Source organism: Labrus bergylta, chromosome 2 (assembly GCF_963930695.1).
Source record: "Labrus bergylta chromosome 2, fLabBer1.1, whole genome shotgun sequence".
NCBI classification, from domain to species: domain Eukaryota; kingdom Metazoa; phylum Chordata; class Actinopteri; order Labriformes; family Labridae; genus Labrus; species Labrus bergylta.
The window spans coordinates 32347536-32361950 of record NC_089196.1 but is presented as its reverse complement, the minus strand read 5'-3'; the positions used below and the strand labels follow the sequence as shown (position 1 = coordinate 32361950).

General features: G+C 43.4%; 2 protein-coding genes across 2 annotated transcripts in view; both read left to right on the top strand.

Annotated features, from left to right (window-relative positions):
* Positions 1–10886, top strand: part of LOC136181101 (NLR family CARD domain-containing protein 3-like) — a 785212-nt gene extending 774326 nt beyond the window's left edge. The window contains exons 11-13 of the mRNA XM_065961411.1: positions 4331–4498; positions 4619–4665; positions 9077–10886. Of these exons, the coding sequence (XP_065817483.1) occupies positions 4331–4498; positions 4619–4665; positions 9077–9639 (778 nt within the window). The 3' untranslated portion in view covers positions 9640–10886. The remainder of the gene's footprint in view (positions 1–4330; positions 4499–4618; positions 4666–9076) is intronic.
* LOC136181139 (NLR family CARD domain-containing protein 3-like) lies at positions 813–2927 on the top strand (the record flags this gene model as incomplete). The annotated part of the gene is made up of 2 exons (XM_065961582.1): positions 813–1012; positions 1138–2927. Coding segments are annotated over exons 1-2 (1827 nt in total), but the record flags the coding sequence as incomplete, so codon positions are not given.
* Positions 10887–14415: the final 3529 nt, after the last annotated feature.

The following is a 14415-nucleotide window of genomic DNA, read 5'->3' as shown; positions in this document are numbered from 1 at the left end:
GATGACTCAGCTGTGCGGAGCCATCTCTCTAACTCAGACACCCTCGCCTCCAAAGCTAAAAATAAACTACATTTCTTAGATTATCACTAAAGGAGGACGAGGAGTAACTTAACATATGACACGTAGAGCAGGAGAGAGCAGGAGAGGGAAAGACAGAAAACAAAGCCATTGTAAATAAAGCTAACTGCTAAGCTAGGCTAAGAGTAGGTAGCTAAAATAAACAAAACTTTTAAGCAGGTTTGTCGCTAGAGAGAAAGAGTGCTTTTCGATCACTTCTGTTTGTCTGAACGTACAGTGTGTTGGAAACAACAGTCGTAAGAATCTAGGCAAAATTACCAATTAAGCTTTTAGCTCTAACGATCAGCGCTGAACAACACAATACAGCGGAGAACAGGAAATTATGCAATACACTCACCTGTAGTACGTAAGCACGTAGCAGCCCCTGATGGAAGGTGAGAATTAAAAATGAAGTAATTGATATGTCTCTGTTGTTTTAAGACTCATATCTTCTCTCTCAGAGTTTCATTATATATATCCTGTTGTTTTCTTGTGTAATATGTCCTGTCACAGAGTTCAACAGGAGAGCTCCAACATTCACAGAGATCAATCAGACCAGCAGAATCCAACAGACCTGGACTCCATCTTTATGGTGTGTTCAACACACTGTTAATTAATATACTACCATTACAATAATTTAATGCTAAGTTATTGTTCTGTTTAGACCAGCTGACCTTCAGACTGACAGATGAATCACATGTTGAGTTCTACCAGTTTATATTAAATATCCAGTGTCTCCTTCTGTTCCAGCTGCTGGAGGAGAACATCATCACCTTTGTGAAGAACGAGCTGAAGAGAGTCCACAGGGTTCTGGGTCCAGATTACCCAGAATGCTTAGAGAGTCAGAGTGAGGATGAAGAGCAGGGGAGAAGCTGTAAAGAGGCATTTTTGAAGATCACTCTGCACTTCCTGAGGAGAATGAAGCAGGAGGAGCTGGCTGACTGTCTGCAGAGCAGTAAGAACATTTTAACAGATTTAGTATTTTAGAAAAAGGACAAAGAGGTTTAAAGTTCCAAACTCAGATAGTCATGTCATCTATATCAGGATCTGTTCATTGATTTCAGTTCTTTCTTTATTCAGGAACGTTTGGTGCAGTGTGCCAACAAAAACTCAAATCTAACCTGAAGGAGAAGTTCCAGTGTGTGTTTGAAGGGATTGCTAAAGCAGGAAACCCAACCCTTCTGAACCAGATCTACACAGAGCTCTACATCACAGAGGGAGGGACTGGAGAGGTCAATGATGAACACGAGGTCAGACAGATTGAAACAGCATCCAGGAAACCACACAGACCAGAAACAACCATCAGACAAGAAGACATCTTTAAAGTCTCACCTGGAAGAGATGAACCAATCAGAAGAGTGATGACAAAGGGAGTGGCTGGCATCGGGAAAACAGTCTTAACACAGAAGTTCACTCTGGACTGGGCTGAAGACAAAGACAACCAGGACATACACTTCACATTTCCATTCACTTTCAGAGAGCTGAATGTGCTGAAGAAGAAAAAGTTCAGCTTGGTGGAACTTGTTCATCACTTCTTTCCTGAAACCAAAGAAGCAGGAATCTGCAGGTTTGAAGAGTTCCAGGTTGTGTTCATCTTTGATGGTCTGGATGAGTGTCGACTTCCTCTGGACTTTAAAAACAACGAGACTCTCACTGATGTCACAGAGTCCACCTCAGTGGATGTGCTGCTGACAAGCCTCATCAGGGGGAAACTGCTTCCCTCTGCTCGCCTCTGGATAACCACACGACCTGCAGCAGCCAATCAGATCCCTCCTGAGTGTGTTGACATGGTGACAGAGGTCAGAGGGTTCACTGACCCACAGAAGGAGGAGTTCTTCAGGAAGAGATTCAGAAATGAGGATCGGGCCAGCAGAATCATCTCCCACATCAAGACATCCAGAAGCCTCCACATCATGTGCCACATCCCAGTCTTCTGCTGGATCACTGCTACAGTTCTGGAGGATGTGCTGAATACCAGAACGAGAGGTGTGCTGCCCAAGACCCTGACTGAGATGTACATCCACTTCCTGGTGGTTCAGTCCAAACTGAAGAACATCAAGTATGATGGAGGAGCTGAGACAGATCCACACTGGAGTCCAGAGAGCAGGAAGATGATTAAGTCTCTGGGAAAACTGGCTTTTGAGCAGCTGCAGAAAGGAAACCTGATCTTCTATGACTCAGACCTGACAGAGTGTGGCATCGATATCAGAGCAGCCTCAGTGTACTCAGGAGTGTTCACACAGATCTTTAAAGAGGAGAGAGGACTGTACCAGGACAAGGTGTTCTGCTTCATCCATCTGAGTGTTCAGGAGTTTCTGGCTGCTCTTCATGTCCATCTGACCTTCATCAACTCTGGAGTCAATCTGATGTCAGAAGATCAAACAACATCCAGGTGGTCTAAAGGATTCAGAGAAAAACCTGACCCAACACATTTATATCAGAGTGCTGTGGACCAGGCCTTACAGAGTCCTAATGGAAACCTGGACTTGTTCCTTCGCTTCCTCCTCGGTCTTTCTCTAGAGACCAATCAGAATCTCACACGAGGTCTGCTGACACACACAGGAAGTGGCTCAAAGACTAATCAGGAAACAGTCAAGTACATCAAGGAGAAGATCAGTGAGGATCTGTCTGCCGAGAAAAGCATCAATCTGTTCCACTGTCTGAATGAACTGAATGATCGTTCTCTAGTGGAGGAGATCCAACAGTCCCTGAGATCAGGACGTCTCTCCACAGATAAACTGTCTCCTGCTCAGTGGTCAGCTCTGGTCTTCATCTTACTGTCATCAGAAAAAGATCTGGACGTGTTTGACCTGAAGAAATACTCTGCTTCAGAGGAGGCTCTTCTGAGGCTGCTGCCTGTGATCAAAGCTTCAAACGAAGCTCTGTACGTGCTCACATAACTATCCAGTTCAAATGTAGTTCTCTTCATTCAGAAATAACAACAATAGTTTGTAATTGCTTTCATTTGTGTTCTTCTGAATCCTCTTCAGGCTGAGTGGTTGTAACCTCTCAGAGAGAAGCTGTGAAGCTCTGTCCTCAATCCTCAGCTCCCAGTCCTCTAGTCTGAGAGAGCTGGACCTGAGCAACAACAACCTGCATGATTCAGGAGTGAAGCTGCTGTATAGTGGTTTAAAGACTCTCCACTGTTCACTGGAAATGCTCAGGTAAGGACTTATTCATGTGAAAGTTTACCCAATAAGCTTAAATGTACTTAGTTTATTTGATATTTTGATTAACTTACCAAACATATCCTCTTCAGGCTGAGTGGTTGTAACCTCTCAGAGAGAAGCTGTGAAGCTCTGTCCTCGGTCCTCAGCTCCCAGTCCTCTAGTCTGAGAGAGCTGGACCTGAGCAACAACAACCTGCATGATTCAGGAGTGAAGCTGCTGTGTAGTGGTTTAAAGACTCTCCACTGTTCACTGGAAATGCTCAGGTAAGGACTTATTCATGTGAAAGTTTACCCAATAAGCTTAAATGTACTTAGTTTATTTGATATTTTGATTAACTTACCAAACATATCCTCTTCAGGCTGAGTGGTTGTAACCTCTCAGAGAGAAGCTGTGAAGCTCTGTCCTCGGTCCTCAGCTCCCAGTCCTCTAGTCTGAGAGAGCTGGACCTGAGCAACAACAACCTGCAGGATTCAGAAGTGAAGCTGCTGTGTAGTGGTTTAAAGACTCTACACTGTTCACTGGAAACGCTCAGGTAAGGACTTATTCATGTGAAAGTTTACCCAATAAGCTTAAATGTACTTAGTTTATTTGATATTTTGATTAACTTACCAAACATATCCTCTTCAGGCTGAGTGTCTGTAACCTCTCAGAGAGAAGCTGTGAAACTCTGTCCTCAGTCCTCAGCTCCCAGTCCTCTAGTCTGAGAGAGCTGGACCTGAGCAACAACAACCTGCATGATTCAGGAGTGAAGCTGCTGTCTACTGGATTAAAGAGTCCACTCTGTAGACTGGACACTCTCAGGTTAGTGTGCTGCTGATCCACATTATTCATCTAAGATCACGTTTTCTTGATGAATCAAGTGTGTGTGTGTGTTGGTGTGTGTTGGTGTTTGTGTGTGTGTGGTTGTGTGTGTGTGTGTGTGTGTGTGTGCGCTGGTGTTTGTGTGTGTGTGTGTGTGTGTGTGTGTGTGTGTGTGTGTGTGTGTGTGTGTGTGTGTGTGTGTGTGTGTGTGTGTGTGTGTGTGGGGGTGTGTGTGTTGGTGTGTGTGTTGGTGTTTATATGTGTGAGTGTGTGTGTGTGTGTGCGTGTGTGTGTGTGTGTAGTCTGTCAGGTTGTTTGATCACAGAAGAAGGTTGTGCGTCTCTGGCCTCAGCTCTAAGCTCCTCCCCCCTGAGACATCTGGACCTGAGCTACAATCATCCAGGAGAACGAGGAGAGAAGCTGCTGTCTGCTGGACTGGAGGATCCACACTGCAGACTGGAGACACTGAGGTACAGACAGACACACAGAAGCTGTCTCACTGTTTCTGAATGATGAACTCTGCTTCTTGTCTGATGCTGGATTTAAATGAAGATGTATGAAATAGATTCTGATCTGGTTTCTTCCTCCAGGTTGGACCATAGTGGACTGCACAGACTGGATCCTGATCCGAGGATGTGTGAGTGTGTTTTCATTTCTCTTCATCAGAACACAGCAGCATGTTGGAGTGTAGAAGAGTAAATGCTCTTGAACAATCAGACAGAGACTATGGCTTGTGAATAGAGGATTTGTTTATTTCTCTCTGAGAAGTTAATAACAATAACTTAGATTTATATAGCGCCTTTCATGAAACCCAAGGATGCTTTACAAAGTGTGTGTGTGTGTGTGTGTGTGTGAGTGAGTGTGTGTGTGTGTGTGTGTGGGGGGGGGGGGGGGGGGGGGCGTAATGGGAGACAACAAGAGAGGAATAGAAAAACACAAACAGAGAAGAGAAAGGATAGAAACACTAGACAAACAAATGAAGGAGAAAGGGAGTGGGTGATCAGCTGAGGGGAGTGTTAGATGAGGCTGAATGCTTTGGTGAACAGATGGTGTTTGAGGAGGTTTTTAAAAATGACCAGGGGTCTCATTTATAAAAGAGTGCGTTAAATTCATACTAAAAATGTACGTGTGCCAAAAACCCGGAAATGGCGTGCGCACAAAATGATTCAGAGTTATAAAACCGTTCGTACGCACACCTGCACGCAATGTTCCCTTTATAAATCACGATCCACCTGGAAATGTGCGCACGTAGATTAGTCCCATGTTCCGCCCTCTACACGCCCACATTCAACCATAAATGGTCAATGCAAAGCAGCTCGTGAATGAAAATACATCCAAACGAGGGGGCAGATCAAAGGTTTCCAGCGTTGGATCACGAAAACTGAAGTTTAGACAAAGAAACGAAACTTTCTGACCCAGAAACAAAGGAACTTGTGAATGAAGTGAAGGATAAAATGGACATATCGGTAGTTTGCTGCAGCAGGAGGATCACGAACTGAAGAAAATTCAGAGAATGACACCACGTCGCTGCTGCATTCACGCTGTCCTATGTGCCAAAACATCCACCGTTCATCATTACGCACGAGTATATCTGCAATGTTTACATGTTTACAGGACCCACACTGATTTCTTCATATAGTGGCAGAGAGGACACGTCAGTCAGCATTCTCCCTCACTCTATCATATTATTAATCAAAGGTTTGATCAACCAACAAAAACTTTGAATTATTGGCCACATATTTTCGTGGGCATCTCCGTCTGCACTGTGACTAATTATGAGCAAATATATGGCTTAATGATCGTGTCAGAGATGCCCCGACTTAATGTCCACACTTGAATTATTTACAGAATAAATACATGCAGCTGATGAAGATGTGCTGAGTATGGAGGAGGTGAAATGTGTGAAGCCATCGCCATGTCTCTGTGCACTCTTTATTAAAACTAAAAATCACAATTGATGATAAATGCAAGATATTGAAATATATTAATGAAAACTGGAGGCTCTATGGTCTTTGTGTTAGTCTAATGTTTAACTCTACATCAGTGATTACATTAGTGTATAAGTCCGGTCCTCTGAGGTCCGTCCGGGATAATGAAGGCGAGACGGCGCTAATGCAATATGTATGTGGCAGACTTTTATTTTTATTTTTATTTTTTATTTTATGTTTATATATTGTCATAATGAAAGTTACTTATTGGAAACGGCTCACTACATGCGCGATTATAGCCTAAATAAAACCATCGGTTTGAATGATTGTGATGACGTGGATCTGTCAGTAAAGTTTGATATTTAGTGAAATAGGTTTGCTTTGTTGTTAAGGGAGCGAGCATTCTGCAGCATAAATGAGGCGGTGGTGTATTCTGAAGCAGAGGGGGAGAGAGGAGTGGTTCTGTTAACACACACAACAACAGGTATCAGGTTTCTGCTGTGCACGTGTGATTTGTTGTGATGATGGCGCCGGTCAGACACTACAGTGGGGATAGCATGGTCAGTGTAAACAAACTTGCATCGGGCAGCCCTATGTACGTAGTGAGGACGGCGCAGGAGTCCGAAAGATTTAATGGAAGCAAGGTTGTCTGGAGAGAAGTGGCAGGCGAGATTCTGGAGTTGCAGAGCGGAGTATGTTAGTAGTACCATGTCCGCAGCAGGGAGAGCAGCTGCTAGCCGCAGGCTGAAAGCCGCAAGCTACCGGGCGCCAGCCGGGGTCAGGAAAACCGCAGGAATGAGAGCCAAACCAGGATAAGGAAAGGACCAATTTTGTGGCAGACGGGGGACCCGTCTGGACACAATCTGAGCAAGAGAGCAGATCAATCAGGAGAGACTTAATTGAGAATGAACTGATCTGAATAAGGAATTGGTATCCGAGCCTGATCTGGACTCTGCTGAGCTGGAATGGAGGTGACTGGGGCGGTGGTGGGTTACAGCAGTTGCCTGAAAAGACAGAAGGGCTGCGGAAGAGAGAGAGCTGTTGTAGCCTTTTTGCTGCTGTAGAATGATTGGATGGGAAAGGTTGTGCCCAAATCTGATTGGTTGATCAATTGAAGAAAAACGCCCATAAACAGCTGATCACAGAGAAGGAAGACAAAGGACGTAGTAGGGGGAGTGGTTTAGGTTGAAGTGAAAGGATGAATGAATGAGTGAAAGAATATAACCAGTCTTCCTATCTGAACTTAAGCTGAGCTCCATCAGCCGGCAGTCTGGTTCAGCAAAGTCCACGATCACCATAGTACAGGCCAGCAGGAACATCCAACAACAATACACAAGTCAGCTGCAGGCCGCCAGGTGGCCAGGTGAGGTCGGGACGGCGTGGCCTACACCTTAGACAAGCAGAGAAAAACTCACAAGGACTGAGTTGTCATCTGTCTCTTTAGATTTCGATCTGTTCATCCAGTCCAGTTAAATTTCAATTAAAACAAAAACATGTATGTTGTAGAGCCTAGATTGATGGTAAAGAAATGGTCTCCATGACTTCAGAAACACAGTTTAAAACTAGTTAGACAGGACAAAGGGACGTGGCACACTCCTGCTGTCATCACATTGTGTGTGACAGTGAAAGTGGAAATGAGGCTCCTGTTTGTGCTGAATGTGACCTCTGAGGACAGAACAGTTGGAGACAGCAGATGGTTCATAGATTCTTTGTGCTGCACTTTGATTAGTCAGACTTTATTCACTGCATGTGTTTGTTGATTTGGATCTCCATTCTTCCTGGCTGCCATGGTAACTCCATTTGAACTTGATTAGAAGTGGATTATTACATTTCAGTGCTGTCAAACATCATTCAGTGCTGAATATGAACTGTAAGTTTGATTGGCTCTCAGTAAGTAGGGGTGTAACGGTACACAAACATTTCAGTTCGGTACAGTTCTCAGTTTTGAAGCTTCGGTTTGGTACATTTTCACTACAGTAAAGGGACCTGATGCAACGCTTTTTTTTCTTTATTAGGAACATTTATAATTTCCCTTTTACACTTTGGACTAAGTGCAGCATCGACAGTTCAGACTTGTACACCTGCTCAGGTTACTTTTTAATAACATTTTAAATTAAACATTGTGAAAAAAAACATAAAATAAACTTATGCTGCTTCCTTCAACCAAAAGAGTCTCCAATAAATAAAAGATATGAATGAAATAAAGTATTTTAAAATGAAATGAAGTCATTAATTTAGCCTATATATACAAATATTTATTTTTAATTACACTGACACCTTTTAGTTTATGAAGGCAACACTTTTCTGAATGCTCTTTGAGCACATAATAAACCTAATCACATCTGGGACAGTGTAGTTTCAGAACTATTAATATTTCCCTCTGTCGATATAAGAACTTCAATGGCATTTTTTATGGCTTTGGCCCGTTTAGAATTATTAGTTCTTCAGTGTCTCTGTGTGGCTGTCTGTTTTTTCCTAGTTGCAGTGATGTTTACGTTCACGTGGTGCCTTTTCAAGTGCTTTAATAAGTCGGACGTGTTGCCTGTGACGTACCCGATGTCCGCTGAACAACAACGGCACACTACTCTCGTCTTGTCAACGTCTCTTTGTCCATTATTGTGGGAATGGGGAGGGAGGATGTTCATTCTATCATGCTGCAGGTTATGCTCCCACACAGATGCGTCTCCCCCTCCCCTTTTGCTCTTAGTTTGAGCGGGATCATCGCTGAAAATGAAAACAAAACTTAAGAGTAAGTCTGTAAAAAGAACTCCATCCCGGTTATATGCAACTGTCCAGACCAACAGGACTCGAGGAACTACTAATCTGCACAGTTTACACAGTTTATGTTTGAACTTTTTTACAAGTTATTAACTAAAAGCTGTGTCCCATACCAGCAGCCGCAGCCTTCCTCCACCCTGAGGTGTGCTTCAGCTTTGCGGTCCGTGTGGGAACACAGATTAAATCACTTTTGTTCTGCACGTACTCGGATCAGTCCTGTACTGAAACGGTCCGGTCCGAGTACGTGTACCTTTACACCCCTATCAGTAAGTGTCAGTAAAGTTGTTGATGAATGAACAGATGATAACCTGCAGCTGTGTTGTGTCTCGTTCTCTCCATCAGACGCCTGTGAGCTGGAACTGGACACAAACACAGTGAACAGAAACCTGAAACTGTCTGACAACAACAGGAAGGTGACATGGGGGGAGGAGCTTCAGTCATATCCTGATCATCCAGACAGATTTGAATGCTATCTTCAGCTGCTGTGTAGGACTGGTCTGACTGGTCGCTGTTACTGGGAGGTCGAGTGGAGAGGAAAGGTTTATGTATCAGTGAGTTACAGAGGAATCAGAAGGGGAGGAGACAGTGATGAATGTGTGTTTGGATTAAGTGATCAGTCCTGGAGTCTGTTCTGCTCTGATGAAGGTTACTCTGTCAGTCACAATAACAGAAGAACAAAGATCTCCTCTTCCTCCTCCTCCTCCTCCTCCTCCTCCTCCTCTGTCTCTAACAGAGTAGCAGTGTATGTGGACTGTCCTGCTGGCTCTCTGTCCTTCTACAGAGTCTCCTCTGACACACTGATCCACCTCCACACCTTCAACACCACATTCACTGAACCTCTCTATCCTGGGTTTAGGTTATGGTCTCGTGGTTCTTCAGTGTCTCTGTGTGGTCTGTCAGTCTGAGAAACACTGCTGACTGAAGATCAGCTGACTCTGTTCACTCTGTCCAGCTGGTCTGTTTCATGGTTGGGGGGTGTGATAATGGGGGGTGGGGGTGGTAATGGGGGTTAAATGTTCTACATTACAGCAAAACAATGGACCCCCTTCTTTAATGTCTGTATTGTTCTGATCTCACCAATAAAAAACAAGTGACAATTAAAAAATTAAAGTCCTCCTCCTGCTGTCTTGATATTGGCAGCAGGAGGAGGAGTCATGGCTCCAGATCTGTTACAAATGGTAAACTTGTCTCTCAGGTGTCTTCCCACAGGCCCTGAAAACAGCAGTCATCAAGCCACTACTAGAAAAGAACAATCTAGACAATAATGAATAATTACAGGCCTATATCAAATCTTCCTCTGTTAGGTCAAATGATAGACAAAGCTGTATAAGACACACTTTAAACCCTCAGGCATCAGTTTAATTTACTACCCTCTTAAGTCATTAAGGACAAAAATGTCCACTTCCAACACTCTGTGATAAAAATAGAACAGATTACTTTTTTTTGTTGCTTTTTTCTGCATAAATCTCTTAAACAACTTCAGCCCTGCTCAAAACTACCAAACATTCAATCATTTTGAGGATTTTAAGCCTTTAGATGCCAATTTCATTACTTGATCACTGTTGTTATTTATGAAAAAAAAAAGTTATTTTCCATATAACAAATGTTTGGTGGCTGGGGGATTTTTTTTAAATCAGTCTTGGATATGTCAAAGATTATACAAAATATTGGCTTTGATGCATTATTAGTTTTTATGTAGCATCAGATTTAAAATGTACTACCCTCTTGAGTCATTAAGGACAAAAATGTTCACTTCCAAAAACTTCTATAAAAATAATACAGATTAATTTTTTTTCTGCTTTTTTAGGTTAAATCTTTTGATCAACTTCAGTCCTGATCAAAACGATCAAATATTACTTTATTGGTATTATTCAAAAGTCTAGGAAGCCAAATTGCTGATACTGCTTGATTTACTTTTATTTTTGGTACTTTCTCTCTGGATGTATAAAGTTTTATTACGGTTCCCTTGAGTAGCCACAAAAAAGGAAAAACAAGTCCACAGAGGCTATCTTATGTAGATACAAGGTTTAAACTGTAATCTAAGAAATCAGAAGAATGTTGTATGCTGTATATGTACTTATGTCTTGATTATTTGTAATTGTAATGACAATGTACTATGGCACATTAACAAGAAAATTAAAAAAAATATGTATATACATATAAATAAAATAAGACATACTGCAAGAAGCTTATTGGATGTGATTCTCAAGCCATTTGAAAAATGGTCCAAGAAACTCACAAAGTGAAGAGAGCTAAATCAGTCAGACAGTTTCTCCTCAGGGATGATGTCAGCAGAACGACTACAGGCAAGAGGGACACAATAACTAAAGAGACAGAAGAGGCTACTGTCTGATACTTCACTTACTCTCCACAAGTAATATGTGTCAGAGCACCAACACATTTCCTATGCCTTCCTCTGTGGTCAGAGACCATTTTGGGTTGTTCCACCAAAAGAGAGAGACGTGCCAATGTAAGACACGTGAAATTTGTAGTTCATGGCAAATATAATCTACAAGCTGGGTATTGTAAACTGAAGAAGCATAGAAGAAATGTCTGACAGCACTGTCTGCAGCAGCCCAAAGGCATGTGTCTGTATATCCCTTGAACAGGTCTTCATGTAAGGTGGTGACCCTGCCCCAGGGATGTCAGGAGAAGGTGGAAATCTCAAAGTGGAGAGACTAAAGTGAGTACAATCATCGTTAAAAAAGATGTTCCAATGCTAGAGGATGAGCATGTGGTACAATTCTAAAACAGGCTTTTTAACTTCAAGAGGCACCTTTTGAATATTCCTGAACCTCACTGCTAAAGATGCCCTGATCCACACAGATTTCAGTGAAAGTTGTTCTTGTAAATACTACAATGAAATCCAGTCAGTCCACTTTTGGAGGGTCACATCAGCAGGTGACCCTCCATATTGGTGTGCTTTATCTGGCCCTTCTGCACCATCTCCCCCACTAGAAGGCACGACCCACCTCCAATATGGGCTCATTTGGACCCCATTCTTCAGAACACAAATCACAGATAGAGAGAGAGAGAGATCAAATTAAAACTGCATAAAAAAGAAGTGGAGAGAGTAAGACACTTTAAGTTTTTAGGGTTCTGGTTTGATGAGAGGATTACATGGGCTGCATGTTCAGAAAGTTTGAAATGTTGTGAGTGGGTTTAGTTGGAAGTGAGTGGGGGGCAGACTGCTGTGAAAGCATACAGGATGAATAAGATCAGTATTAGATTATGGTTGTATTGTATATGGATCAGCAGGAACCACAACTCTTAAAAAACTAGATACTATCCAATATCAGGAATTAAGACTGTGTACAGGTGCTTTTAAAACAACACCAACACTGAGATCAGTCATTTGTTCACTCATCAGTTTACAGTCATTCAGACAGCAGACATTTAGACAACAAACACTATACAGAAGTCAAATGATGTTTTTATTGGTACCTGCACACAAAGGCTTCAAAGGAAATGAATTAGCAGACAAGGTGGCAAAGGAGGCTACGAAAAATACTCAAATGGATTTGATAGTTAGCATTAGTGGAACAGAAGTGAAGAGCATTATTAAACAGAGACTGAAGGAAAAGGTGGCAAGACTCAGATTTGGACACACTGGATTCAATAACACATTGTTCAAAACAGGAAAACACAAATATGACTACTGTGGACAAGAGGAGACAGTGGAACATGTTAGACACTGTCAGAAATAAAGTTTAAAAAGAAGACAGATGATTGAGAACCTGAAAGAAATCAAAGGCTTTATATGTGATTTTTTGATCCAGCAGATGTCGCCCTTGAGCACCAGCATGAAACCAAAACAACTTGCGCTGCATTGTTGTGTTAGCATGCTAATGCTAGCGATCTTTATTATGCTGGTATCTTCACACTGCATGTAAATTTACCTGAAATGAGCGTGATCTAGAAACACAGTGAAGCAGTGAGTACAGTATGTTTCCAACTGGGAAGCCAACACGCACAATTTCAGATGTTCTAGGCGAAATTCTCCTCCTTTATCAGCGCAAATCAAATGTGCAGAATGAGATACACCGGGAACAGCTAGCCCGGGTACTAGAAGAAGGACAGATCCTGTGGGACGACTTCGAAAGAATGCAGGATAAACTAAAGACCTTGCAGGAAAATTGCAAGGCCCTGCAGGAGGAGAATAAAACACTGCATGAAAGCAGCAAACTGGCCGAACAGAAGAAACGAAGTGACACGGTACCCAGATTTCAGGATAGGCAGATAAGTACTGCAGCCCCCAGATCAGCTGAAGAAACCTCAGACGAAGGATGGGAGACTGAAACAAGCCCCTGGAGGAGGGAGACAGACATGTTGCAGGATCTGGAGGAGAGGGGAAGGCACCGCCGGGTCGACCCAGGCACAAAAGCGCCCACGTCCTCAGACCACCCGGTAAAGAGCTGGATGATTAAAGATGAAGGGCCCCCGCGTTCTGCAATACGCTTTGAGCGAAGAGAACCCTCACCCCGCAGGAGGAGAGGCTTTACTCCCCCTAGAGACAGGGAGGAGACACAGGCCCAATTGGGCACCGAACGCTACCTGTCTCACGATAGACGGCCACGTCTGAGCCGAACACGAACCCCGTCACGGTTACAACCCTACTACCGTGACAACCACAGGGCTTACGATTCGTCGGACGAATCGGACGACCCTTGCCAGCCTTCGGGTCAGGGCCTGCGAACCAGGCAGATAGAACCTCAGGCCAAAGATCTGGAGCGTTTTGACCCAGATAGCCCAGATTCAAGTATTAACGACTACCTTAGAGAAGTTGACCATTGTCTCCTTGACCTGCCTCATGCGTCCTCACATGAAAAACTGAAACGGATCTGGAAGACTACGGCTAGGAGTGTCCATGATTTCATGGGGACACTCCCACCAAAGGTCCGATCCTTGCAGAAAGGAAACAAATCTGTTAGTCAGCACTTACAAACTGCCAAGCAGAAAGTGTTGGACATGTTTGAATTAATTCAGGGAGCACAGGTAAGCATGGAGCAAGACATATCGTCAGGATATGACTCTGATCCTGGACCAAGCCCCTTAAGAGATTAAACAACCCTGCTGAAAAAGCTCAGTAAAGAACCGAGCAGCCAGGATAACCCAAGGACTGAGGAAATAAGTCTAGTTTTCCCTGATTTTGACTGTGGAGCCCCGCTCCTTGGGGAAACGCCACAGTTCTCTGACAACTGTGACACCCTTTCACACCTTCACAGGTTTGAATCACCACATAGGAAGGGGGGTGACTTCTCAGCCCCCAGAGGCAGAGATAACACCAGGCCCCCTCCTGCTACCTGTAGGTTCCCATTGCAGGATTCACGGCTGAGGAATATCCAAACTTCAGATGACTGGGATGGCTGCCTTCTACCCAGAGATCAAAGAATGGGCATAAGGCTCATTGAATCTATGGCACAGGATGTAGAGCGGTTTGACCCAGATAACTCAGACCTCTGCATCGATGATTACCTCGGAGAGATTAACCTGTGTCTCAGTGAGGTACCTGATGCATCCACAAGAGAAAAACTCAGGCTGATCTGGAAGACAACTTTCAAGAGTGTCCATAACTTCACGACTACCCTTCAGCCTGAGATCAGATACCAGTACTCTGTGCTCTGCAATGCTTTGTGCCAGGAATACTCCAACTACATTGACCCTGCATCTGCCCTTCTTAG